General features: G+C 42.4%; 1 protein-coding gene across 4 annotated transcripts in view; it reads left to right on the top strand.

Annotated features, from left to right (window-relative positions):
- Positions 1–27,310, top strand: part of SERGEF (secretion regulating guanine nucleotide exchange factor) — a 236,676-nt gene that overhangs the window by 42,671 nt on the left and 166,695 nt on the right. For all 4 annotated transcript variants that reach the window (XM_040988461.1, XM_040988460.1, XM_040988459.1 and 1 more), the window contains one exon: positions 11,674–11,840. In XM_040988461.1, coding sequence (XP_040844395.1) covers positions 11,674–11,840 — 167 coding nt within the window. The remainder of the gene's footprint in view (positions 1–11,673; positions 11,841–27,310) is intronic.

The raw sequence follows: 27,310 nt of genomic DNA, 5'->3' as shown, positions 1-27,310 counted from the left end.
TTCTGTTGAAGCCACATGTGTACTTTTGCTTCATTTCTCATCTCCTTGGTAGAGATGGAGATGCCCTGGACACAGGGAGCCACTTCTTCCAGGGCCTGGGGTGAGTGTTTCATTCCTTGTGATAGATAGAGTGCTCTGGCTTGTCGCTCTGTCATTTGGGAAGTCTCTTGCTAAGCCATTATGTTGCCTTTCATCTTGAAGCAGGTGATAGATTATTTGTTTCAGAGATGGCTAGACAACTAGATAGATTGGATTCCCTCCAATGAGTTTACGTCCCAGATGTGCACAATGGTCAGGGCTGGGGCAGGGCCGAAAGTGGGAGCCAGGTTTTCCATGTAGGTGCTGGGACTGCAATTACTTGAACCTTCACTGCTTCCTCCAGGGTCTGTGTTAGTCAGAAGCTGCCTCAGAAGCTGGAGCCAGAAATCAAGCCCGTGTATTCTGTGGGTCGTGGGTGTCTGAACTGTCCATCCTAAAGTGTTTAAGGTCTTAAAAGTGAGGAACTTTGGGGCTTCTCCATGTATCTCTGAGGAGATATGTGAGGAAGGGCTCACTCACTGGATCAAGAATGCACTTAGAGCAGTCAGAATCTAGTTTGCAAGTTAACCTGCCTGACTTTTCCTAGTTACTTATCCATACTTGGCTCAGCAGGATGTGTGGATCTCCATCAACTTTTGTCAACTCGGAGGGTGTAGTGACTACCCCATGAGAATTGTGGAGGTGAGAGTTCGTTGTAATCCAGAAAGTACTGTGTGTAGACTGGACTGGGGAGTGGGGTGGTTCATTAGTTCTCTTCCCAGCCAGATTCGAAACTTTGAGTTTCACTTGGGCCTTCCCTGCGTGGGCTGATGGGTGGTGTTCACCTTGGTTTCTTGTCTGTGTGGCATCTCCACCAGCCAAACCCAGAGCCAGGGCTTCTGCTTACCACAGTGTTCCAGTGAGCCCTCAGGTTTGAAGGCTACAGCACAACACTACAGCACAACACTAACATCAATATCGGCTTACCTTTTGGCCATTTAAGTGAAAACAATCGTAAGTCATGGAATTACAATTCTAGAAGGGACCATCTCCCTCCTATTTGAAAGCAGAAGCCCTAGGGCATGGATGATTTGTTTGCTTGGTTGCACAGCCAGGGTTGGGACCCAGTGGGCCCTTGTCCCCAGTGCTTCCCTGCTCCATGTTTAAGAGAGACTTTCCGTGCTCTCTGCCCTTCAGAGGAAGACTCCAGCTTCATAAATTTCATTATATCAGCCCCTTTATGTAACAGGGCTGTGTCCGGGTCCTGGCAGATGGTCCACAGTAACAGTGCTTTGCTGATTTGGTTGGAGCTGAGCCTATAAAATAAAAAATCCTGAGTAGCAGATGCCTCTCCTAGTCCCTGGCCATGAAAACGTCAGCCTCTCCAAGGATGGCACTGGAGCCTTGGTGCTCATTGTTACTGGGGCCACCAAATGTGAATGCCATACTACATAGTCTCAGATAAGGAGTTTACAAAAGTCATGTTGGTGACTTGGTTGTTCTTGGCAGGAGGATTCCTATGAAAGAGTGTTTATTCTGGGACCTGGTAGATGGATGGGAGCAGAACCATAGGGACAATAACAGATGCAGAAGGGCAAGATAGAATGTCCCACCATGGGTTTGCCCTGCTGACCCTTTCTTTTCTGTACCATGAGGCCATGGACTTTCCTGTGTGCGAAGTGAATAAAGCTGTACACTTGTCATACCACTCACCAGCCTTGACAGTGAACTATGATCCCAAGACTCTCCCAACCCCCTACTTTGAAACGACGGAGACTCCAACACTCCCAACTATCTGCCCTTTTCCTGATGGGTTCTTGAAAATAATTGGGTTTTCCTCCATATCCTCCTCCGATAGTGGTCATTACTGCCACTGCTGGATGCAAACAGCAGGTCTCCAAACCAATGGCAGTGGGGTGAGCTTCACTTTCACTGAGTTTTCCACACCTCTCCTACTGATCTGTTCTCACCTTGCAGGGTCCTCCACTGTAGGAGTAGAGTGCTCCCCGTCCTGGTAGAACTCCAGGAGTTTTTATATCTCCCTCTCTTGATGAACCTGGGATAATTTTCCACAGATAGGGTTAGAGTGTATTTGAGAGACACTGTCTGTAGACAGGTCCAAAGATATTCTCTCTGTATGACCACAGACTGGCACCCCAGACTCCCCACCCCTTCCTCTCACTGGATTGTTTGCCCACATAAAGATTGGGAGCCACTCTCTTTCCCCTATTTGAAGATCTTAATCAGGGCTCCCTATTTAGTGAAAGCCAGCTTCTTTCTGGAATCTAGGGATGCAAATAGTGTGCATAGGGGGTTATTGAATCTCTTTTTGGGACTTTGTAGGTGAGGCCCTGTCTTCCCAATATAACCATTTTGGACATGATGGATGTGTTTTACAGAGTTCACTGACTCCAGTGACAGGTTGTACCGTCTGGATCCTGTTCCTATGGCCTCAGGAGATCTGCAGGGGGAGCTGTGTTCCCAGGCCTGGAGCTGGGATCTTTACCAGAGGAGCTAAAGCTCCTCTGCAGGCAGAGGCATGCTTGGGAACTGCAGCTTTCCCTTGGCTGTGCCCAGTCTCCCAAGTCACATTTCCATCTCCTGCTTTCAGTTCAGGCCCAGTGAGTCATTGTCATCAGTGGAAAATGTGGCCTCACCAGTAGCTGGGTGCAATGCTTGGCCTTTTTTCTTTCCTTTTCTCTCTTTTGGGTAACTTCGTAGAGATGGAAAATGCTGATGATCTTTTGCAAAATTTGAAGATGATGTCTAAGGCTAGGGATGGCAGTTCTAGGTTGGGAGGAGATGGGAATAAGGAAATGTGCCTTTCCTTTCTTAACCTCTGGGCCTTCCAGGAAGCCATCCTCAATGTGGTTAGTAAGGGGTGTGAGCCTCACCTGCCCAGGAGCTCAAGAAGTCTTTGCTTAGGTGAGGCAGGTAGCACTGGAAGCTTGGAGAGGTTGACTGGTTCTTTTACAATAAGTTGTAGACAGGATGCACAGGAAGCCAGAAGGGGCCTGTGTTTTGTTATTAGCTTTTCTTCTAAATTCACTGTCTGACCACGGGTAAATAAACTTCTTTTTCTTTGGGGGATGATTGGATAACAGATGCTTTGCGGTCTCTTCATCCTGATGCTTTCTGAGGATGAACTGAATACAGATAACTTTGAGTCTTGTATCCATAATCTTCTTGAGAATCCCAAGACTTGAAGCTTTTTTTTCCTCCAGAAGAGCAGAGTCCTGCTCTCTGCACAGGGAGCATCATGTGGACTGGAGTCCTGCCTTCTAAGGCCCTCCAGGCTTTCTCTTTTCCTGTCTCCACTAGCAGAGAAAGAGTCTGCTGGAAAGCAGGAAGCTAGAATCCAAGTTGTGGCTCTACTGCAACAAGTTGTGTCCTTGGGCAAATTACTCTCTTTCCTTCAGCCTCATCTTAATTTTCTCTAAAAAGCAAAGGATTTGATTTGCATCTTGGCTTTAACTATTCTCCCCTATCCCTCCATGCTTCCACTTGTGCCTCCTACCAGCTTTTCTGCAGGATGTGATTCTTAGCTCGAGAAGCCTTGAGGGTATAGTTTCCTTTCTTGCTGGGAAGAAGAGAAGCAAGCTTATTTTTTTTTTTTTTAATTACACAGCTAAGATTAGGCAGCAATCTACATTTTAAAGTGTTATTAATAAGAATCTAAAAGTGTTCAAAGAAGCTTTGGAGTTTGAATGTGAAATGAGTTGGGAAACATCTGCAGAGGCCCTGGCCTCAATCAGGGACTTTTCTCCAGGTGCCAAGTGGATTCTAGGTGCCAGCAGCAGCTTCATGTGTTGCTAGACCTCGGGAGGAATAGGCAGCCCAATCACTCAGCCTGTCATCATGGTGCTTTTGCAGCTGGCTTCAGAGGGTGGCACTAACACAAACAGAGTTTATAAAGCACTTTCATGGTTACTGCTGGTCGTTCTGTCATTGTCCTGAGAGGTGGTTTCATTGCCTTTATGTGAGTTGGCTGATACTTTTAAGTTGAAGTGTCATGTTAATTCAGAGTCAAATAAGAAAGGAGGTGTGCAGTAGAGGAGCAACCCGGACAGAAACCTGGAACTGGATGCTGGTCCTGGGCCTTTACCTTCCTTCCTTTGGCCTGTCCCCGTTCCTCAATTTAAATGTCTCTGTAGTACTGACTGTCATTTGCCATTGGGGTATGTTGTGTATGTTTTTTAGAAAAAAAGTTTTTTTAAAGATTATTTATTTTTATTGGAAGGGCATATTTACAGAGAGAAGGAGAGAAGAAAAAGATCTCCTATCTGCTGGTTCACTCCCCAAGTGGCTATAATGGCTGGAACAAAACCGTTCCAAAGCCAGGAGGCAGGAGCTTCTTGATCTCCTGAGTGGGTGCAGGGTCCCAAGGTTTTGGGCCATCCTTTACTTCTTTCCCGGGTAACAGGCAGGGAGCTGGATGGGAAGTGGAACAGCCAGGACACACAACCAGTGTCAGTATGGGATCCCAGCACATGCAAGGTGAGGATTTAGCCACTACGCTATCATGCTGGGCTCTGTAATTGTCTTTCTCTCTGATTGTAAGCTTCTTGGACAGAGAGGAGAGAGGGGTTGTTCATGGTGTTGATGTGAACCTAGGGTAGCACTTGGTGTGTAGTAAGTGCATAGTAACTGCTGAATGGTGTGAACACCTGGCTGTGTTTCTTTGATGGCTGTGTGGCTTAGAAAGTTGTTTATTTTGTTTAGTTTTGTTTCCTCAGTAGGAAGTTAGACTGGCTGTCAGATGTTCTTCATATGAAAGTCATATAAAAGTCTATGAAAGTCATGAAAGTCTATGGTAAGAGTGATGCCTATTACTTTCACCAAGCACCAAACCCTTGCTCTATGCCTGGTGCTGTGAGAATACAGTGAGAATAAGAACAGGCTAACTGTTGTTGTCCGTGATTTAGTGGGTTAATGTAAGGCAGGCTAATAATCATACCTGGAGGCATATATACACTGCACCAGTGGCTACTAAAAGAAGAGGTGGCTTATTCTGAGCAGGGGATGATGGGTGGCAGTGACATTGGAGCCACATGCTGAAGAGTAAATGGAGTTCTGTAGGTGGGGCAAGGAGGCTGACCAGCATTGCATGCTGAAGTGATAGCAAGATTCTGAGGCCCAGGAGGGAAGAAGTAGAGTATGTTTTCCCAAAGAGGCAGGCTTAAGAGCACATGGGTGCCTTAAAGGAAGGACTGTGGAAGGTGACAGAGCTACTCAACCAACTAGGACTGGGACTTCTGAGAAGCCCCCACCCAGTTCGGGGTAAGGAAATAGTCTGAGTCCTAGCTTTTGTCTGGGAAGCCCCAACTGTGCACATTGCAGATAGTCCTGTTGCTATTCTGGGGCTCCTCAGGGGCTTCTCTTGGCTTCTCTCTTGGGTACCCCTGACTTGGTAGTTAATAAAGGCAGTGGTGAAAATGGAGCAGCCATGTGGGATGCCTGTGTGTTTTGGGACTTTGATCTTGCTATACAGGCCAGAGATGCAGCTCATTCAGCCGCCCATGAGCCAGGCTCTCTGTGCCCCAGGTCCACATGTGTTCTTCGATTCTGAACCACCTCTGAAAAGTCGTTGGGTACACTCACTTCAGAAAAGACTGGTGACCAAGTGAAAAGTTAAAGCCATGGGCAGCTAGACATTTGTGCCCTCTGCTAAGCAGTGGCATCAGAATTGGTTCTAATTTAGCTCTACCCCTGGTAACAGTTCCTAGCCTGAAGTTGAACCTCTCTGTGGATCTTAGTTTTCTCGTTTGTCATTTGGGGATCATCATGCCTATTCACTGTGTTCTGGTCAATGGGGAGAGTTTAGAGTAAGATGAGTGTCCTCAAAATATTAGCTCTTATTTTCCTTGCACTTTTACCAGTCCATTTACTTGTTGTGTTGTCTTTAATGAGTCGTTGTTGTTGATCTTTTGTGATCTATTTCTCTATCTGTAAAAATGGGGCTCACACCAATCATTTTGAGTTAATTAAGTTATATTACTTAATGACAGTGTCCTCAGAGTTTTCCATAGAATCAGCACTTAAGAGCTGGCATGATGGCTCAACCTTCAAGTGCTGGCATCCCAGTCGGCACCAGTTCATGACCTGGCTGCTCCAATTCCCATTAAACTCCCTGTTGTTGGCCTGGGAAAGCAGTGGAGGATGGCTCAAAACCTTGGCACTCTGTTCCTGTGTGAGCTTTACTGTTTGTTGGTTCCATAATCTTGAAGAAACTATTTAACATCTCTAAATCAGAGCTCTGTAGAATGTGAGCAGTGGCATCTCCTCAGGGCTGATGATACAGTGATAGTTTTTGGGTGAAGTACATGGCACCCATGCTAAATATTAGCAACTATTACTCTGATTCTCCCAAAATGAACAATGCAGCCTTTTCAAGGATTTACATAGCTCCACCTACAGTCTACAAGATTTTAGGATTCAAACATAGTAGCTGGCACATGGGATACAAATTAATTAAAAGTAAAAAAAAGAAGAAAAGTGTGGAAAGGGACAATGGAGGAGAGAATTGAAAAAAGGTGAGTTGGAGAGGAAGCTTTCATTTGAAACTCCCAAAAGATGCTCTCTAATTCTAATTTCTGTTTTTTTTTTTATTTCATCAAAGATCCCTTTATTTTTATTTAAAAGGCAGAATTACAGAGAGTGAAGGAGAGAGAGAGAGAGAGAATGAATTTGCTTCTGCTGGTTCATGCCTCAGATGACTGCAATGATCAGAGCGGGGCTGATCTGAAACCAGGGCTCAGAGCCTCTTCCAGGTCTCCCACCTAGGTGAAGGGACCCAAAGATTTGGGCCATTCTCTGTTGCTTTCCCAGATCATAAGCTAGGAGCTGGATCAAGAGTGGAGCAGCTGGGATTTGAACCAGTGCCCATATGAGATACCGACACTATAGAGACTTAGCCTGCTATGCCAGGGTGCTAGCACTCTGATGTCTGTTTAAAGACATGTGGTCTTATGCAAGTCTCTTTTCTGCTAGAAATCTGGATTCTCCATCCACAAAGTGAGGGATTGGATTTTAAGACCTCTTACACAGTTTTGTGGCATGACCTTCAGTGCCTTAAAATCTGTGGTCTCTTTCCTCTTTGATGTCAACCTGGTTTTAGGCCTTGGATACATCTTAGGCTTGTGTAGTCACAGGGCTTTCCTTCTTCCGTGCTTATTCACAGCCTCTATGATTTTGTGCCTCTTCTGGAAGCTTGCTGAAGGAATAAACAGGATGTGCTTTGAGATTGCTCAGAAGCATTTGCTTGAGTGTTGTTATCTCTGCCTGTTTCTGATCTTTTCCCATCCCAAGTCCTTTCATCAGGCCCACTCTTGCTCAAAGTCTACAGTTAACAGGCGTTCCTAGGATGGACATGCCAGATGAATTACCAAGATGTGGAAGAAACTATGACTTCTTTCATATGTTTTATCTAATTTTAGATTTTGTACTTTTTGCTTTTATGGTTTGTGCTGTATATTTTCAGTGAGGACACACATTTGTAACTCATATAATGCAGGTACATATTTTTAATACAGTGAAAGTACAAAATTGATATAATTGCAAAAATAATTTTTCTGCTCGAGGAGAGCAAGCAACCAAGTTTGCGGACCCCTGCCCTGGAGGATGAGTTCCAGAAAGGAACCTGGCAATGCCCTGTGACTGGCCTAACCCGGGCAGCTGCGACTTTTCTCTTGGTCTTGTCCCTTCTGACCCTCAGTCATGCTCCTTCCTTATCTTGTGCCTTTCAGTTTACATGTTAGTGCCCAAGCCCTCTCCCTGTTCCTGCAGTATCCTCCATCATTATCTCATTTTCATATCCAGAAGTTATTTTAAATACCACCTGTTCTGTCAATACTGTCAGGATGGTTGTAGCTGAAGTTCTTCCTTCGAGCTCCTTGGAAGGTCTTTGTTCCACTCCACTGGCTCCTGGTGTTTTCTGTATTACATCAAGACCTTTTGCAATGTGTGCTGCTTGACTGCATTTATTCTGTGTTACTTCTCTCATGGATGTGTCTTAAGTTATGTTTCATTTGTTGGCTTTATTTTGTCATTTCTTCATTTTTAAAGAAGATTTATTGATTTGTTTATTTATTATTGTAAAGGCAGATTTACAGACAGAAGGAAAGACAGAGAGAAAATTCTTCCCTCTGTTGATTCATCCCTAAGTGGCTGCAACTGTTGGAGCTTAACCAATCCAAAGTCAGGTGCCAGGGGTTTTTCTGGGTCTTCCACATGGGTGCAGGGTTGCAAGGCTTTGGGCCATCCTCAACTTCTTTCCCAGGAGACAAACAGGGAGCTGGATGGGAAGTGGAACAGCTGGGACATGAACCAGCACATGTAAGGTGAGGACCTTAGCCACTAGGCTACAGTGTTGTGCCCTGTCATTTCTTTATTTATCATTTATCTTGAGACATTTGCCAGTATAGACTTTTTGGATGACCTAATATATCTATTTCTTTTTATTGCAGTCAGTCATATGTAAATCTTTACTGTAAGGAAAAGATTCATTTGTTAAATTTGGGATCTGATCTCATGTCATAGCATGCCTCAACTCGGGACATCTATCTGCAGTGCATTAATGAACTTTTTTTGTATGTAGGGTCATTGTTTTCTCTTACTGCAGGTAACATAAGATCTTAATCCATGTATTTAATGTCTTTATATAGTCCTGAGTTCTACATAGCCTCCTGAGAAGGAGGTTGTTCTGGTGTAGAAAGCTGGATGGTACACAGAACATATCCACTTAATCTGGGCTTTTCCTGTACTCAAACATTGTAGAAGTGGCTGTCTCCCCAGCCATCTTTCATCAGTTTACCATAGCAGCTGTGCAATCATTGTAGAGATATTTGGACTTGCAGTCAGAAACAGGTTTAAATCTTGACTCCACCACCTGCTTGGAATTTAATGAAATAATTTCACCTCTCAAAGTCATTTTTCCTCATCTGTAAAATAAGCTTAATCATCTGTATATCAGAGTTATGAGAATTAATTGAGATAGAGTCTGTGAATGGGCAGGATACCTGAGTGATGGTCAATAAATGTTAGTTTCAAGGAAAAAGAGGAGTGAGTGATCTCCTTTGGCTGTGTTCTGAGGATAAAGAGTGAGCCAGGCTCAGGGAGTGCAACGTTTGGGCTTGAGTCTGAGACTGAGTATCAAGTTGGCCTGGTTTCTGGGCTTGTCTCTCCTCCAGCCTCTGTGGCCTCCCCAGGGAGGATGAGGATTAATTAGTTAATCTTTGTAAAGTGCTTTGAAGGTGAAAAGTGCTACATAAGGGGAATGGTTGAATTGCTATCGGAGATGTAATAATGGTGGCACCATACTCTGGCAGTCTTGCTTGCCTTAGACATCAGTAATCAATAACGGAGGAAGTTCTAAGATGTTCTGAAAGATAGGATTCATTGCGTGATTTGTGATAATACAGTCTTTCCATAGTCTTACAGATATTAACTTCCTCCTTCTTCCCAGCAGTGAAATGCTACGATCATTTCAGAAAAATCAGTCTCATCCTCTGGCTTCCTGGGAGTCTCCGCTTAAGCAGTCTGGCTGTCAGCCCTGGCCAGCTCAGAGGGCAGGTTGCTAGTTTGGGTGCTTGCTGTGTCCCGGGCACATGGATTTGTCTATTCTTGTAGATGTGAAGGAAGCGTGTTGCATGATCATACAGTGGCACAGACTAGTGTAATAACTGGTGCAGAGTAGTACTAGTAGGAAAAATAAAAGTATTTTTGTCATGTGACCTTGGGTGGATCACTTTTTCCAGCCTTCATTTTCCTACCTGTTAAATGAAGACATTGTAGTTAATGGCCACAGTACTAAATATGTCTTGCAGGAGGATGGCTTTCACCCTTTCTGCAGAATGTTGAGGATTTAAGAAAGAGTTCATAGAACTAGGGGTGCATGAACTGAGCTGTAAAGGTTGAACCGTAGCTCACCAGGTAAGGGCATTCCCAGCATAAGGGACAGCATGAGCAATGAAGCAGCACGATGGAGTGGAACCACTCCCAGTTTTTGTAATATACCAGGGGCCCCGTGGGCTGCACAGACTTTGTTCCCCTTTGGGAGAAGCTCGGAAGTCAGAATCCTTGAACTGCTTTCAATCTACCTTAGTGTCTGCAAGCAGACCGATCCTGAGAACAGTATCTTTGCAGAGCCTTGTGTCTTTGTGATAGTCTGACTTTTCCTCCATGAATCTATGTATGTTTTGTAGCTGACACTATAAACCATATGTTGAATGTGGGGCCAGATGAAGCTTTGATACTAAACATAGAGTATGTAGTAGATTTGTCTAGAATTTAATATGCATACTTGGTGTTTTGTCTCTTAAGCAAAGTTTTTCTTTGTTAAAATAAACATGTATAAAGAATTTATACAGTGCACATGGTTATGCATATTTATTGCAGAGAATCTGTTAATAATCTATGCCTCATCCGATTTTGCACTTCTGTTGAAATAACAAATGTGGCACTTGGTGCAGCTGAATGAGTTTGTTGAATTTTGGCTGGAAGAAGTGAGGCCATTTCTTCTTTTTCAAATTTCTTCAGTAACTTCAGCACTGGATAGTTTCCTGTGCCAGTCTAGGGGACTGAATACTTTTCTGGCTCCAGAAGGTTTTGTCCTTTTTTTTTTAAACACACTTGACACTTGTCTTAGGGCTATTAGAATTGCTTCTTTTGGTAAGAACGTCAACTCTGAAAGGCCCTCTAATGATACATGTAGGAGAAACATACACAGTTGGCCAATAATCAATTTCAGAGTAAGGCCCAAGAGTTTATGGCATGGGGAAATCAAGGAGATAAAACAGGTCTCTGGATTGGGTCATTTAGAAGAGTCTGAAAACAAGTTATACAGGCAAAGTGCAAGGAGAATATGAGGAAGGATGTGGGGAGCGGCTGACCCCATGTGTATGTTAGGCGGTCACAAGGTGGCAGCTGGCCGAGGGCCAGGAGGCGGGATTTGTCCCGCCAGTAGGCAAACAGGGATAGGCTAATTCTCCACCCCCCCCCCCCCGTGATTGTTGGCCTATCAGATAGTGCCAAGTGGACCCACGGGGAGAAGTGATTGGTGGAGAACTGTATATAAGCAGCCCGCTTTCGGCAATAAACCCCCTTTTTGGTTCGCCGTCCCCTTTTTGTTCGTTTGCCCTTCTTTTCGTTCCGCTTTTCCTTGGCTCGTTTGTGCGTTTGTTCGTGTGTTCGTTTGTTCGTGTGTTCGTTTGTTGTGTGTGCCAGTTGTGGCGGTTCCCGTTTTTCCAGGCCCTCTAGAGTCCTAGTTTTTTTAGTGTTGCTGCAGGGAGGCGGCACAAGGGGTGGTGTAGGTAAGCCATGAAGTGTGGCTACAGTATTATCTGTGGTCGTATCCATGTTTGTATCTATATAAAATAAAAGAGCTTGGGCTTTGGGATTAACCTCTGTTTTAATCTAAAGGTATCGCACTCACCACTTGTTTAATCTTGCGAAAGTTGTTTAACCTCTCTAAACGTTATTTTTCACACATTAAAAATTCTGGGTTTTCATGCTTACTTTATAGCAACATGGGAATGTCCCTCAAGCATAGTGATTGGTGCTAAAATAAATGTTCCCATTTTCTCTTATAATTCATTATGTACCATAGAAAGTACAACTGTGGAATGTAAGCCTAATTAAAATAATGTTTACTTTTAGAAACTGGCAAGGTGTTTACCTGGGGCCGAGCAGACTATGGTCAACTAGGGAGGAAGTTGGAATCTTATGATGGCTGGGAACCAGAAAATCAGGATTCATCTCTGCCCTGCTCCAAACCATGGAACAGCATACCTTCATCTCTGCATTGTTTAACGGGAGCAACTGAGGTACAAAATGACTTCCCAGAAATGAGCTGGGTTTCTTTCTTCCTCTTTCAGGAAAGCACCGCTGTGTGCTAGGTGTTACCCTGTGGTTCCATGTGGGAATTGGAAGGAGCTCATGGTTTACCGTTGTGGAAAGGCCAGTTATCCAGATAACTACACCAGTAGGTAGATGGTGTGAAACCCATTAAGAGAGGTTCAAAATACAGAACTGTGGGTCCACTCTGAAGAATGAGATATAACCTAGGGTATAGAGATTGGCTTTGGTTTAGAGAACGACATGGCTTTAAGCTGTGCCTTGATGTGTCAGACTGAGCAAGAGAGAAGAGAATCTTTCAGTGGATACAAGAGTTTGAACGCAGTCTTGAAGGTAGGGATGGGAAGATATTTTGAGGAACCATTGGCAGTTAGTTCAGTTTGCTTGGAGTATCTGCAGGGGCAATTAGAAAATAATTTCAGATGTGTGTTAGTCCCTGATTGGAGGAAGCCTTTTATACTAGAGCTAAATATTTTGTACTTCTGTTTATATTTTCCCATGTAGAAAACATTGTAGTTCAGTTGCTTACTCGAGCCCCTTTGGTTCTCTGAAATGATTTCAATGTTTACATTGAAGGCAAGAACGTTAATTTCTCCTGGGTGTATGTTTTTGTTACTGAAGTTTCTTTTACTGCTGTCCTTGGAAAGGAAAGGGCTAGAGTTTTTTGTTGTTGTTATTGTTTGTTTTTAAGATTTTATTTTTCTTTGAAAGGCAGATAGAAAAGAAATCTACAGAGAGATAAAAAAAAAAAAAGGCAGATTTACAGAGAAAAGGCGAAACAAAGATCCTCCATTCTCTGGTTTACTCCCGAAGTGGCTACAATGGCCAGAGCTGAGCTGATCTGAAGCCAGCAGCAAGGAACCTCCTCTGGATCTCTCATGTGGGCTCAGGGTCCCAAGGCTTTGGGCTGTCACCTACTGCTTTCCCAGGCTACAAGCAGGGATCTGGATGGGAAGTGAAACAACCAGGTCATGAACCAGAACCTGCATGAGATCCTGGTACATGTAAGGTAAGGACTTAGCTCCTGAGCCATTGCACTGGGCCCAAAGGCTAGAGTTTCGAGGAGAGTAAGGATGGCCACTCAGAAAATGTTCTTCTGAACCCAGGCTGGCTTAATGAAGGAATTCAGTCTTCATTCAGTCTGTCAAAAAAAAATTAATAAGTTAGACTTCTGTAATTAGCATCAGACTAATTACAACCTGGTCCATACCTAGAGGGCTTCCCTTCCCCGGGGGCAGGCCTGGCCTCCTCCTTCCGGTATGTAGGACGGTCTCCGTGTCTGCTTCACATCTCAGTCCTAGTCTTCCTGGGCCTTTTCTTTCTTTTTTTCCCCCATTCACTTTATTATTTTTATATTTGTTTTATTATTGATATATTTTTATATTTTATGTATTTTAAAAAATTTTATTTTTTAAATAATGATTACATGGTGGATTAGGGTGGGAAGGATTGAGATTTAGGGAAAATTGGGTGAATCCATTGCTTTCAGAATTGCTATTTGTTGTTGTCCCTCAGGAAAGAGGAGAAGCAAAGGGGCAAACCACTGATGACTTTCCAGTATTTCCTAGGCCCTTTCTTAGAGTAGATTTGAATCTGTTGGATTTTGTTTCTGCTTTTGTTTTCTTTCTCCTCTCTTTTGCTCCGTGATTGAAAAGGAAATAAACAACACCACAAGGACAGTGTACACCTGGTAATAATAATAAAATCATTCAGAATCTTACCACCTTAACATAATCACCCTGTTTCTTGCATAAATACATGAACATTTATACAGCTGTAATGGTAGCATATATAATGTTTTGTATTTGGTCTTATTTGATCACAAATTCTTATTCTTTGTCTTTAGAATGATCACTTAAAGTAACTATGTTGAGTTACGTAATGAGAAGATTCTAAGATTTTTTTGAACTGTTCTTTGATGTTGGATCACCATTTTCTCTTTCATTTTCTGTTTTTTGTGGTCACTGTTGTGAAAACAGCCATGAGTTAGTTCCCTGTCATATGCTCTTGTGGATGACATCACAAGGCAGTTGTTTTAATGATATTTGTTCTGTTTCTGTTGGGAAAAACTTGGCTCTACCAGCAGTAAGTGAGTGAATGTAGTATTTAAGAGTGTTGTCTGCTTAATGAGTTAAGTTACTAATAGCCTGATACATGATGCTTTAAACCTTTTAGCATTTCACTGTCTTTCTGGGATCATGTAAGACTTCGTGGCTGGTTGGCATGATAGTGGAGGCACAGAAACTTTTTTTCTGTATTCTTAACATTTATTTCCCCCAGCCCATGCTCTTGGAACTGTCTTCATTTAAGCTGAATAGGAGAGGCATAGAAACTTAACTGACATTTTTTCCAAGTTTCTGATTCTGTTGGTAAAGCCAGGGTAATAACAGTATTAGTGAAAACAACATGCAAAGTTCTTGGCATCCAGTGGGTACTCAAGAACTGTCGCTTCCATTTTCTTGTTCCCCTTTAAACCCCTGTAATATTCTGTGGTGGCCACAGTTTGCAGCACTGTGACAGACATGTCCAGTGCAAACAGCTTGCCTAAGAATCTGACCTTTGGCATGACTTCTAGAATTTCTCAGAGAAGCGTAGTGAGGAGTGGGCTTGAGTCCCAAAACCCATGGCAGCTTCATTTTAGGGCTCCCTTCCTTCTCTCCTGAGTCTCTGGGAAATATTTATAAGCATGTTCTTTGATCTTTCTGTAGATTCAAATTTAATGCTGTTATCCATTGGTAAATTGGTTATGGGAGTTATCTCCAGCTGTTGATGTCCAAATATGGCCTCTGTTGCATTTATGAGGCTATTTTGCAAAGTTTGTGGAAAATGGAATTAATGATCCATTTATTTTGGTGCAATTTTTAAAATTTTTGTATCATATCAGGGGGTCCTTAATACATGCACGGAAAAAATGTGTATTATGAAAAAAACTACAGATGGCTTTTAAAGAGTGACCTGAGGCTTGAATTTGAAATACTCAGGTTCACTCCCCAAATGGTTTCAATAGCCAGATCTGGGCCAGGTCAAAGCTAGATATCTAGCACTTCATTTGGATGCCCACTTGGTTGGCAGCAGTTCAAACGCTTGACCAGTCTTTTGTTGCTTTCCCAGGCTCATTAGCAGGGAGCTGGATTAGAAGTGGAGTATCCAGGATATAAACTCATACCCATATGGGAATTGACAGTTTACTTCCTAAGCTATGATACTGGGACTGGATGGAAATTATTGAAGGCTGGAGTCAGAGTCTCTTAAATCCCACAGAAAAGTTTTTTTTTGTTTGTTTGTTTGTTTTTGAGCCATGTTTTATCTCTAGTGTGAGAAAGACTTTGAGATTTTAAACCTAGGAGGTGTGGTTTAAATGTAACCAGAATGTGTGCACTGTCAACTTTCTTTAGATGAAACAAACTTTTTCCCCTGTCCACTCCTGGAAAATTCTAGGGGTAGTTCAACAGTTAAGATTAATCCTTCAGGACAGGGTGTATATAAACAGGTTTGTTTGTTCCATGGCAGCAAATGTGTACCACAGTAACCTTTTGCTTTCTAAGCTCCAGGAGAGGCTGGTATCTGGACATTTCTATGGAATGTTGATTCTGGCCTTCACCAAAGGTGAAATTCTGCATTTTGTTGTTGAGCCAATGCGCTTGTGCTCATTTCATGGGTTTAGTTGGGAGCCCCCAAGATTCTGAAACAGCAGGGGTTGGCACTTGGGGGTATTAGTGGAATCACCAGGGGACCTGCTTGACTGAAGGTAAATAGTCATTGATGGGATAAGAATTAGAGTAAGAGTTGGAAGTTAGCAGGGGGAATCACAATCCCGGACCTCTGGACATACTATAGAGCAGTGGTTATCAAAACAGCCTGGTACTGGCACAAAGACAGAAAGGAAGATCAATGGAATAGAATAGAAGCACCAAAAGGGAACCCACACAAATACAGCCAATTAATCTTTGACAAAAAGACCAATGACAGTCCAAGCAAGTGGGAAGGCCTCTTTAGTAAATGTTGTTGGGACAACTGGCTGATAGCCTGTAGAAACAAAAAGATAGACCCACATCTATCACCATACACTAAGATCCAATCTACATGGATAAAAGACCTAAACCTACATCCAGAAACCTTCAAACTCTTGCAAGAAAATGTAGGAAATACCCTGCAAGACCTAGGAGTAGGTCCCGACTTTCTAAGAAGGACACCAAAAGCAATAGCAGTTGAGAACAGAATAAACAAATGGGACCTCATCAAACTAAGAAGCTTCTGTACAGCAAGGGAAACAATCAACAAAGTAAAAAAGCAACCCACAGAGTGGGAGAAGATCTTTGCACACTATATAGGCGATAGGGGGCTAATTTCCAGGATATACAAAGAACTTCAAAACAACCAAAAAACCAAAACAAACAAGCCACTCAAGAAATGGGCACGGGAAATGGGCAAACATTTCACAAAGAAACAAGTCCAAATGGCAAACAAACATATGAAAAATGCTCCAGCTCCCTGGCAATAAGGGAAATCCAAATTAAAACATCGATGAGGTACCACCTAACACCAGTAAGATTGGCCCACATAAACAAGAACACCAACGACGCTTGCTGGCGAGGATGCGGGGAAAAGGAAACCCTACTCCACTGCTGGTGGAGCTGCAAATTGGTACAGCCTTTATGGAAATCAGTCTGGAGAACACTCAAACAACTCAAAATCTGCATACCATATGACCCAGCAATAGCACTCCTAGGAATATATCCAAAACACCTGTTTTACGACAAACCAACATGCATCCCTATGTTCATAGCAGCACAATCAGTAATTGCAAAAACATGGAAGCAACCGAAATGCCCATCAGCAGAAGATTGGATAAGAAAGCTTTGGTTCATCTACTCCATGGAATACTACTCAGCTATTAAAAAAAACAAAATGCAGTTCTTTGTGGCTAAATGGGCCCAACTGGAAACTATAATGCTAAGGGAAATGAGCGAATCCCAAAAGGTTAGATACCACATGTTTGCCTTGATTTAACCTGTAATTTTTTGTTTGGTTGTTTGTCATTTTTTGAACCTGTCATTGATACTGTCTCAACCCAGATGTTTCGAAGAACGGAACTTGCATTATCTTTAACATATTGTTTACCCAATACTATGTCAATTAATTCCATAATGTTGTATATTGATACTGAGGTTTTGTTGGGGATTTTATATGATCGGATCTTTACTCTGCTAGCCCTATCTTCAGACCAGAGAAGGTCTCCCCAAGAGGCCACTGAACTTATCTGGACAATAAGACGCTGAACTTTATGCTAGGCATGTGTTTGCAAGGAATGAATCTCAACTGAACTTGAACTATGGTTATGCAACAAGGTGGAGGAATCCACCATGGGGGGAGGGGTATGGGAGGGGTGGGGGGAATCCCCAGCGCCTATAAAACTGTACCACATAATACAATGTAAACAACAATAAAAAAAAATAAATAAAAAAAAAGAGTTGGAAGAGTTGGCATGTAGCTTAGACTCTGCTCTTACAAAGTAAGTTGGGTTAGCCCCTTTTCTTCCTGAGTTCCTAGTTGTCCTACATATGGGTTGGGAATGAAAGACCAAATGATTCCTAATATTTCGTGGATCTAAGAGTCTCTTCCATCTTATTTCTTATGTCATGGTCATGATCACAACTTAAGTTTATAATGACTCCATCCTCTGGAACCCATCAGTTTCATAGCCAGCTTTACTAATCTATCAGCTACCTCAAATTTATTAGCCCTGGGAATGATAACTAATATAGAAGATTCAGGTTTTAGTAACTTCAGCTTTGTTTTGCATCTTTGCCTTGGCTTTACTCTCTGCATATGTTCCAAACCCTCTTGTTCCAGTTCAGTTTTGGGACTTGGTACAAAGTCCTTGCTCCTTAGGGCCTGGACTAAGGCACTCTTTCTCACTCTTCAATTCTGTGTTTCTAAGTCCAGATCCCTATCTAGTTTCTTCAGAACTTGCATTCTGGGGGGTCACCCTCATTCCTATACCCTCATTATTATGGACAGACCTTGGTTACGCTGCTTTATTGGATTCATTGCCCTCCATGTCTTCCACTGGTTTCTTGTGTGTGATGTCCTACCTTCTCTTGTTTTTCCAGGTCTCTCTAAGCTCAACCCCATGAACATTGGCTCACACTTGACATATACCTGAGTTGTTCACTCGGGTGGTAGGTAGGGAGGTAGATACAGAGATTTTTTTTTTAAGTACATGGATTTTTAGGTACATAAGTGAAAGAATATTGTCAGCGTTAAGTGCAAAAGACCAACAGAGTAGTGCAGATGAAATAGTTAATTCTGAAAACACTAACAAAAAAAGTGTTTTGCGAACTAAATTCTTCATAGTGAGAAGGAGTTCAGCAAAGGTAGGAACACATTCCAGGTGGAGGGAACACCGTGGACCCAAACCCATGTGTCTGGATCTGCTTTGGACTTCGGGTACAATCAAGATGCCTACCCATCTCAATGGGAAGTCTCGTTTTGCAATCTGGCTGCCAGTCCAGCCTGTGCCATTACCTTATGTGTTAGTGAAGCAAAAGCACTTTCATTTTCTTGTGTCCTGTGGTCCCTGTGAGATGCTATGAAATAGGCCAATGTGGCAATGATTAGTGGCATTTTATCATTGAGGAAACTGAGGCGCAAAACTGCCAGCTGGGAATTAGGAAAGGATCCAAGCTAAGCAGCTGGATTCTCAGTGTCTCCGATGGCTTATTCCGGGCTCAGTCTGCAGTAGTCCTGAGTCATGTTTGGTTTAAGGTCTGCTCCTTTTTGTGTTGAGAAGTACCAAAATCAAGTCAGGGAGCCCACTTTGTGTGTGTACATATGCGCACACAAACAGCCGATGGGACAAGAACAGGAAATATGGAAATAAGAGTTGAGCTAGAAGAGACTAGGTAATTGTCAAGTCTGAACGTCATCAGATTTCATTTTGCTGCAGGACTAAAACTGCTAGAGGATCAACCTGTGCAGAGGGTCTAAGTGAAATCTGTCAAAATGAGTAGGAAAGAATCTATTTTTAGTTTGCAGAGTCACTCACTCGGCTGTGTTAACTGAGGTTTGAGCCAGTTCCCTGCACTTCCCACCATGGTATTTCTGAAGGAGAAATACCATTTGAATGCTGTGTAAAATCCATTAATGAACCTGGAAGTTTCCAGGGCTTCTTTGTCCTACAACTCCCTCAGAAGGCTGCCTTTCCTGAATGACCTTCCTTCTTTCCTATATTTAATGCATTTCTAATTTTAAGCTTGCGTCAAGACTGTGGGACTTTGGTGCCCTAAATAACACAGAAATCTACCACCAGCAATCAGCTGAGTCCGAAGGGCTCTGACAGAATTGAACACAACCTGAAAAAAAATTCCCAAGTGGCTCTGTGGTAAGCAACCCACAACACTGGTGCTGTTCCTAGAGAAGTATGGGGTCTCTGAGACCACAGGGTCCAGGCAACCCAAACCTTGCAGGTATTGCTGGGGTTAGTGTTTTAGGGCCCTCCCCAAATGAGATAATAATGCTTAAAATGGGTAGCAGTTATCACTTGGGCTTTCTCTGGAGATTAGAAAATCTACCACGTCTGTGCTGTAGTTGCTGATGTAGAAAGGGAAGGAATTACATAAAACAAATCTCAAGGCAATGGACTGGATTTGTTCATGTGAGCACTCAGAAAAGTGCTGTTAGGTAGAGCTGTCATTTGTGACAGAGATGGCAAAAGATACACTAAGTCAGCTGTTTTCTTGTTCATTTTTACTTGTCATCTTGATCTCACTATTTGAAATACAAAATTCAGGAGAACAAAGACCTGTGTATTTTCTTTTCTTTTCCAGATTTGTTTATTTATTTTTAAAGGCAGAGTTACAGAGAGAGAAAAAGGTATCTATTCACTTTCTCTCTCTAGATGGGTACAACAGGCAGAGCTGGGCCAGGGCATAGCCAGGAGCTTCTTCATCTCAATCTCCCACATGTATAACAGGGACCCAAGCACTTGGACCATCTTTTGCTGCTTTCATAGGAGTACCAGAAATGGAGTAGCCAGGACACAAACTGATGCCCATATGGATTGCTGGAATAACAGGCAGCGGCTTAACCTAGGCTTACACAACACAGGCCCTTCGTCTGTATGCCTTTTCAAAGCCATGTTCTGAATGCCAAGGATTGTCCCCAGCATGTTGTAGGTACTTGGGAGTGGAGTGTTTACAGACTGAATAACCAATGAATGAAAGAAATAATTCTAGAGTATGTATTCCTTCCAAGAAGGTTCCTTCGTGTATCTCTGCTTTCCTTCCCTCCCTCTAGTCCACGTTTCTCAGATCCGTTTGTGAATAGGCGTCTTGTTGTTTTCAGGCATTTGGTCATCACATTCCTTGCATGTGTTCTGCTTGGAACATCCCAGCAGCTTCTCACTTAGGCCATTGATGTGAGGCTTACAACCCTTTGACACCTCACAGTTTCCTAAGTACTTCCAGGCATAGCCACCTTTGGGTTTTCTTCTTTAATTCAACAGAATTTATGTATGGCCTTCAGTCTTAGCACTGTGTTAGCAGAATAGGGGATGCAAAGAAGAGTGGAAAATTCTTGTAAGTTAAAGTAGAGCTAAGTTAGATTCATTGCAGGACCAACAAAACATGACAAAGGCCATGAAAATATGTTGATCTTGTCCCTTGCTATTTCCTTGGGGACTTTTTCTTTCTTGGATTTCTAGTTGCATTGTTTTTGTTGGATTCTGAAGGGCTGTGGTGCTGTTGGGGGTGAGGGGAGGATGTTTGGGGTGGGAAGTGGTGACTGGAAAGGCTTCCTGAATTGGCAGCCTTGACATTAAATTAATTCTCAAGGGAGCTAAAGTAAAGTAACAGGGGAATTTTGGCAAGAACTTACATTTAAGAGGAAAACAAGGGATGAGCAGCCAGATGGAGATGGAGTATTGACAAGAGAAGAAAAACGTGTCACAGAAGTGTCCTAGAGGCTAAGGCAATTTCAACAGGAGGTTGCGGGCCAGAGAAGAGCCCACTGGGTTTGGTGTTGGGGAGGCAGTGGTGACACTCCTGAGATCAGCTTCCGTGACAAAGTGGAAACTAAAGACAGGGGCACAGCAAATGCGTGGGCAATGAGGAAGGCAGGCTGCAGGTGTGAAGGACCCTTTCTATTGATGCAGAGGTCAAAGGAGGATGAGAGCAAGCTTAGTAACTTGCCAAGGGAGCTTGGTGTGAGTTAGTTGTGTAAGCACTGAGAAGCCAGGAGGCTGAGAGAGAAAAGATGAGAGAGAATTAGGGAGAAAGCTTGTGAGTAAAATCATAGAAGGGGGAATGGTTGGAGCAAGGATCTCAAGGAGATGAGAGAAAGTACTTAGAAATGTGGGAAAATGGAAGTAAAAGATAATTTGAGTGGGTGTGGCTTCCCACTTTGTCTCTCCCCTTCCTCCAGATACAGGAAGGAAAAAAGAGAATGTGGAAACAGTGGTCTTACCCACTTTCCTGTAGCCCTTGACCCTTTGAGCCCTAATCAACTATAAAGATCACCGAAGTAAATAAATAAATAAATAAATAAAAGAGAATTTGGGTACAAAATGTTTTGAAATTCATGCACGTTATTTTCAATAATGTATCATTTCCATAACTTTTTAAAAAGATTCTTCATGTGTATAAATCTCAATTTTTGCACCAAAATAAACTTACCTTTTAATTCTATCTATGAGCTTTTTGATGTTCCTTTGTAGAATGGAGATGACAGTGAAGGGGTTAGCTATGACAAGAAAGAAAGGCACTTTTTTTTTTTTTCCTTGCAGCACAAGAGTACAGGAAAAGGAGATATGTGAAGGGAGAGGTTTGGAGGTAGAAAGGGAAATACTTTTGTTTCCCTGTGTGTATCCTTTGTCGGTGGGTCTTATGTTATTTATTCAGCAAATGTTTACTATGAACTGTTGTAATCCATTTGTAGTACAAGACATCAGGGATTCACACACACACGCACACACACACTCACACACACACACAATACAAAGTTGCTACCCAATATTGCCATAGAGTATTTATTAGTAATGTAGTAGTAATTAATATGTCCTCTAAATCAAACTTTTGAGTTATTAGTGAGCACACACTATCTTAATCATTTTTGCTTAATTAGGGCTAGGTCTGGTACAAAATAAATAATTAGTAGAAGTAAGCTGTAAAATGTGTGTAAGCTCATGCTGGGTGGCTAGACTGAAATCCGTTTATCGAGCCAGGTTAGTCCAGGAAGACCAGCAGAGGGCCTGGTTTGCTGGCCCAGTCCAGTGACTGACTAGAAAAGGCTGTGATGACTGATAGGTAGGACAGATGTTGCTGTCCTTGTTTTAGAGGTGAGGAAACTAGAGTTCAAAGAGAAAAGCTGTCTCTAGGCTCATAGTTACATAGTATGTGGCAGGATATGGGCTTGAACCTGGCCCCTATAGCCTTCATTCTTCTCATTTTTAGACCTATGTATCAATAGCTTCCTCTCAACACAGTTCTGTCCTCTGGCTCTGGCTGTAGTTGGTTGATAGTTTGAGGCTAGTGGAGGCCTGTTATCCCTCTCCAGGATTTAGGTCATTTCTTCTGAGCAAAAGCAGCAAGGAAAGGAACAGTGAACTAACAATGAAGTTAATTCATAGTTACCGCAGTGGTAGCTGGAGTTGGGTCTGATGGGAAAGTCTTAAATGTGGAACAAGACCTGGGTTGCAATTTATGCTGTATACCTATAAGCACCATGTCTTTGGGGCAGTCAAAATTTTTTCCAGTCTTAGTTTTCTCATTTACATTGTGGGTATAAAGTATCTGTTTCACCTTGCCCACACAGTGACGAAAGATGAAATTAATATAAACAAGGACTTCTGTAAACTTTTAAAGTGCTATACAGAAGGGTTATTATTGGCTTTGTGTCATATGAGCTACTTTATGTTTCAGATCTAGATTTTGTTATGACTATAGGTCAGAACTGTTCTCTCTGAATCGTTTGAGCTCTTGGAAGCTACAGAGAGGTGTCCTGGATCTTGTGGTAAACAGTTTTTAAAATCAGAGCCAGCAAAAATAGTGAAGCTCAGATACTTGGTAATCCATAGCCAATCTCCCTGCAATAACAGAGTGTGAATTCCTGTTGAGGTGGCTGTTGGCATCAACAGCAAGGACACTTCTGACTTTCTTTCAACAACAGAGAAATATGTCAGCCCTGATTTAAAGTTCCAGTGACCTCCTGTGTCTTGACCATGCTCTGCAGATGTTCAACTGCCTGCGGCTTCATCCAGGGTCCCCCGGAAACTGCCCAGCTGGTTTTTGTTACATTTGGCCTTGAAAGCTGGGCTGTCTCAGAGTGAAAGAAAATCATTCAAAAGTTGAGCGTGAAAACAGAAGGCAATGAGTATTTGAAGGCACCTGCAGTGGCCTGATGAGAGAAATGCCAGGTCTGTGAAATCTGTGTGAGCTTTGCTTGAATGATTTTCCAGGGGACCAAAGCTAGCTGCATCTGCATTGTGGTTCCTTTGGCTTTGTACTTCATTGCTTGTCACCTGATTGCAATGACTACCTCTTAGTTGTTTTACTTCTTGTTCTGGTCTGGTCTGTTCTCACTCTGGCATAGCCAACTATTAACCAAAGTGATGTACTAAAGTATAAATCTGACCATGTATGTTCTTTATGTGTATTTTATAAACACTTAGTGGACATCTCTATAGGGATGGAAATTAGACAGGCTTTTAAGAGACTGTATAGAATAAGACTAGGCGTCTGCTTCCAGTGGATGGGAAAACTGATAACTTGTGATCTTCACAGCCAGTGTGCAAAGAGGGGAGTCATTCGAGCATGTGCTCCAGGACCATTGTTTGCCTTGTTCACAATTACCTCTTCATTGCCTTGATTACTGTCAGCACACCATAGATACTCAAAATGTCCTTGTTACAGGGTTGAATGTATACCTCTAATCTTTAAAGGCATCCTATCTTGAAATGAGTCCAAAATCTCTACCTTATCCTAAGAAGCATCTCTTGATCCAGCTCTTGCCAAGATACCCAGCATCACCTTCTATCAGTTTGTCCCTATAATCTGCAGTTCATCTATGCTAAACCAAGGCAGGGATCATGTTGTTTGATAGGGATGGATTTTTGCACATGCCGATTCATCTCCTTGTTGGCTACTTGGAAAATGTCTAGCCATTCACCAATAGATAACAAGGATGATATTGTGTATTCACCTTGTTTTTTTCTGCCATCCATCCTGATGAATATATCTCTTTTTTCTTACTCTATTAGGTTTTCTTTGCTTAGCATTCTTATTCAAGTTTCTTGAACTGCTATCCTTAGAGCTCACACACTGCCTTTTTAAACCATCTCTTTGCTTCTTTTAAGTTCAGTTCTAAAATTTGTTGAGTTTCTGCTATTCTGTCTGTAAGTTAGGGTGAGCTCTGGGCTCTCTTGTTTTTCCCTCTGCTAGTTCCATTTGTACAAAAATCCTTCCTTGAGTAAGGTCTGGATTTTACAAATCCCAGTGCTGGGGAATTGGAGTCTGTGTGCCAGATATTTGGACACTGGGGCCTTATTTTGAATAGCTGATTCCTAGGTATCATGGCATCTGTTTGATTGCAGGTTGCCGCAGCTTCCTGTTTGGAGTTTTTCTGATTAATGGGACCTTTTTGTTGTTGGCACTATCCTGAATCAACCTCTGTTTGCCAGGCATTTTTAGGTACTTTACGTTGGATGGCTGCCTTATAGAGTCAACTCTGTAGTTACCCCTATTTCCAAGCATTATTCCCATCTGATTGTAGCCTTTTCTTTGTACTGAGTCATTGGGCCTTGCTAATAAATGCTCTTGAGATAGATAAAGAGAAAACATTGCTCTTGTCACTTTCAAGAAAGCAAAGCCAGGCTATTCTCTTGTGGTTCAGGATTTAGAACTTCAAGACCCCAGACCAGTTAGTAGAGGAACCACTGAAGCATGACTAGAAGGGAGAACGTATCCTTTATATGGTTATGTAACTCCCTTCTGTGATGCAATGAGGCTGTCTGTGGGGACACTGCCAGCGGTGATAGTCACCTCCTGCTTCTGTAGACTGCTGTTGGCAAGAGTTCTTCTTTTTTTTTTAATCCAAGATTTGGAGAGACAGGCTATGGGTATAAAAATGGAAGCAATCGGAGATATGTCGTAGGAAAAAGAGCAGTTGCTTCAACAATCAATTATGAAATCATCTGGATTAAGAAGGCAATGCAGAAGGCAGAGGTGCCAGAAGGCCCTCTGTAGTTCTCATGGGAATCTTCTCTTGTGCTACTTCAGGAATCCTAGCTGGCTAGGGAATGGTGCTCACAGATACTAAGCAAAATATGCATTTCATTTGTTCTTGAGTACCTTCGCTATGGTTTTCCTTTCATTGAAGTTTTCTTATAATGTGGGGCATCTTCTTCATTTGAAGGTACAGTATTCATGAGGGAGCAAGAAGTAGGGGAAAACTGGATAGAATCAAGAGGTTGTATATGGTGGCTTCATTCTTGGGCAAGATGCTTTACCTTGCTAAGCTTCAGCTTGCATTTGTCAAATACTAGGGTATTGTAAAAAGTTTGTGGGCCTGTGCCATATAGCCTATTGGCTAAATCCTTGCCTTGCCTGCACCGGAATCCCATATGGGCGCCAGTTCATGTCCCAGCTGCCCTGCTTTGCATCCAGCTCCCTGCTTGTGGTCTGGGAAAGCAGAAGAGGGTGATCCAAAGTTTGGGTCCCTGCACCTGAATGTAAGACCCAAAAGAAGCTTCTGGCTCCTGACTTTGGATCAGTTCATCTCTGGCCATTGCAGACACTTGAGGAATGCACCAGTGGATAGAAGATCTTTTTGTCTTCCCTTCTGTCTGTAAATCTGTGTTTCCAATAAAAAAGAAATGCTAAAAAGTTTATGGAAAATGTATATTATTTCTTAATTCCATTTTCTATAATTCTTAGAAATACTTTGGTAGGTACAACAACTATTAAGTTTATCTCTTCAAGAGTTGTCAAAATGATATGATGAATATGAAAGCATTTTATACAGTAGGAAGCAATAAACATTTATATATATAATATATATTTCTTCTGTGGGTTTTCAGGAAATTTTCATTTCTCATAGCTTTTTGGAAATCATCATTTATTGATGTAAATTTGATGTGAATCATTTCTGTGATTGTTGTGTTCTGCTTTACCTCCTGGTGCTTATTGAATACCCAAGATGCATTCATTACATAAGGAACTTGGACTTGGATATGGCAACAGGGGGACACATAGTTCTATAAGCTTTTTAAATGAGTGTTATTGGTAATTTAAATCTCCTACAGGTAGGAGCTGAGAACTTGTGAGCAGAAAGATGTAGAGGCAGTGTCAGGCAAAAGAAGTGTTGGCTAGGTAGCTTCTGTCTTTGGGAGACTTTTTTAGGGGAGAGGAATGAAGGATGGGGGACTTTTGTAGCTGAGAAGGTAATGCCTTCAGCTCAAAAGGTTCTAAGGGAATGGGCTGGTTCCTTCTGAGGCAGGAAGCCTGGGATTGTTGTTGACAGGCATCGAGTTAAGTGGTGAGGTTGGAGTTGGGTGCCATAGAAATTTTTTTTTTTTAAGTAATAATGATTATACTTCCAATTTGTTCAACATTGCTATGTACTATATATTGTGCTAACTGCTTTAATACTGCTTTTAATTTGGAACATATTCCTATGGAGCAGGATACTCTTATTCTTACTTTGCAGAGAGAGAACCCAGACTTGGGAAGTAATTTGTCTAAGGACAAAATTAAGAAACAACAACTAGCACAGTGACAGTGTAGTGGAGTAGTAGAGGTCATACAGGTGACTTGATGGTCGTTTTCCAGGTGGGAGGGCAGAAAGGTGATGTGCAAATTGTTCTCATCTGATCACTAATGCCTAGGAAACAGGATGGTGCCAAAAGAGGAAGAGCCTCTGCCAGCTTATTCTTCCTGCCATAATGTCTGGCATGGACTAGGGAGATAGAGCCACCCAAGAGGCCTGCGTTCTGCAGAAACTGCCATCTCAGAGCTAGGATGGTAAAGAGTACCTTTGAAGATTTGAGACAAGATATTTTAATTCCCCAAGTTCTTTCTTGGGCTTCTGTTTCCGTTCACAATGGCATCAAGAATGAGTTTTGGAGGATCCAAGTCCCAGCCCCTTTACCTGCCAGTCCAAATCATGCCACTTCAACAGGCTTAGAGTGTGTTCACTTGATTCCTGGATAATTTCAAATAAGGGCTACTTAAGGAAAGGTGCCACATCTTAATGGTTGCTGTGTATCAATATACAGCAAAGAGATGATCAAAACGCAAGTGGTTGAGATCTGATATTGAATTGAATGAAAATATTTCCTCAGAGTTGGACCCACCTTTTAGTATTTAATTGTTTTGTAATGTCTAATCATCTATGTGTGTGTGGTGTTCTCTCAAAGCCGAGTATGTGGTGCTAAAAAATGTGC

This window comes from Ochotona curzoniae, unplaced genomic scaffold (assembly GCF_017591425.1).
Source record: "Ochotona curzoniae isolate NIBS_2020 unplaced genomic scaffold, NIBS_Ocur_1.0 contig_4877, whole genome shotgun sequence".
Taxonomy (NCBI): Eukaryota; Metazoa; Chordata; class Mammalia; order Lagomorpha; family Ochotonidae; genus Ochotona; species Ochotona curzoniae.
This window is presented reverse-complemented; position numbering and strand designations above follow the sequence as displayed.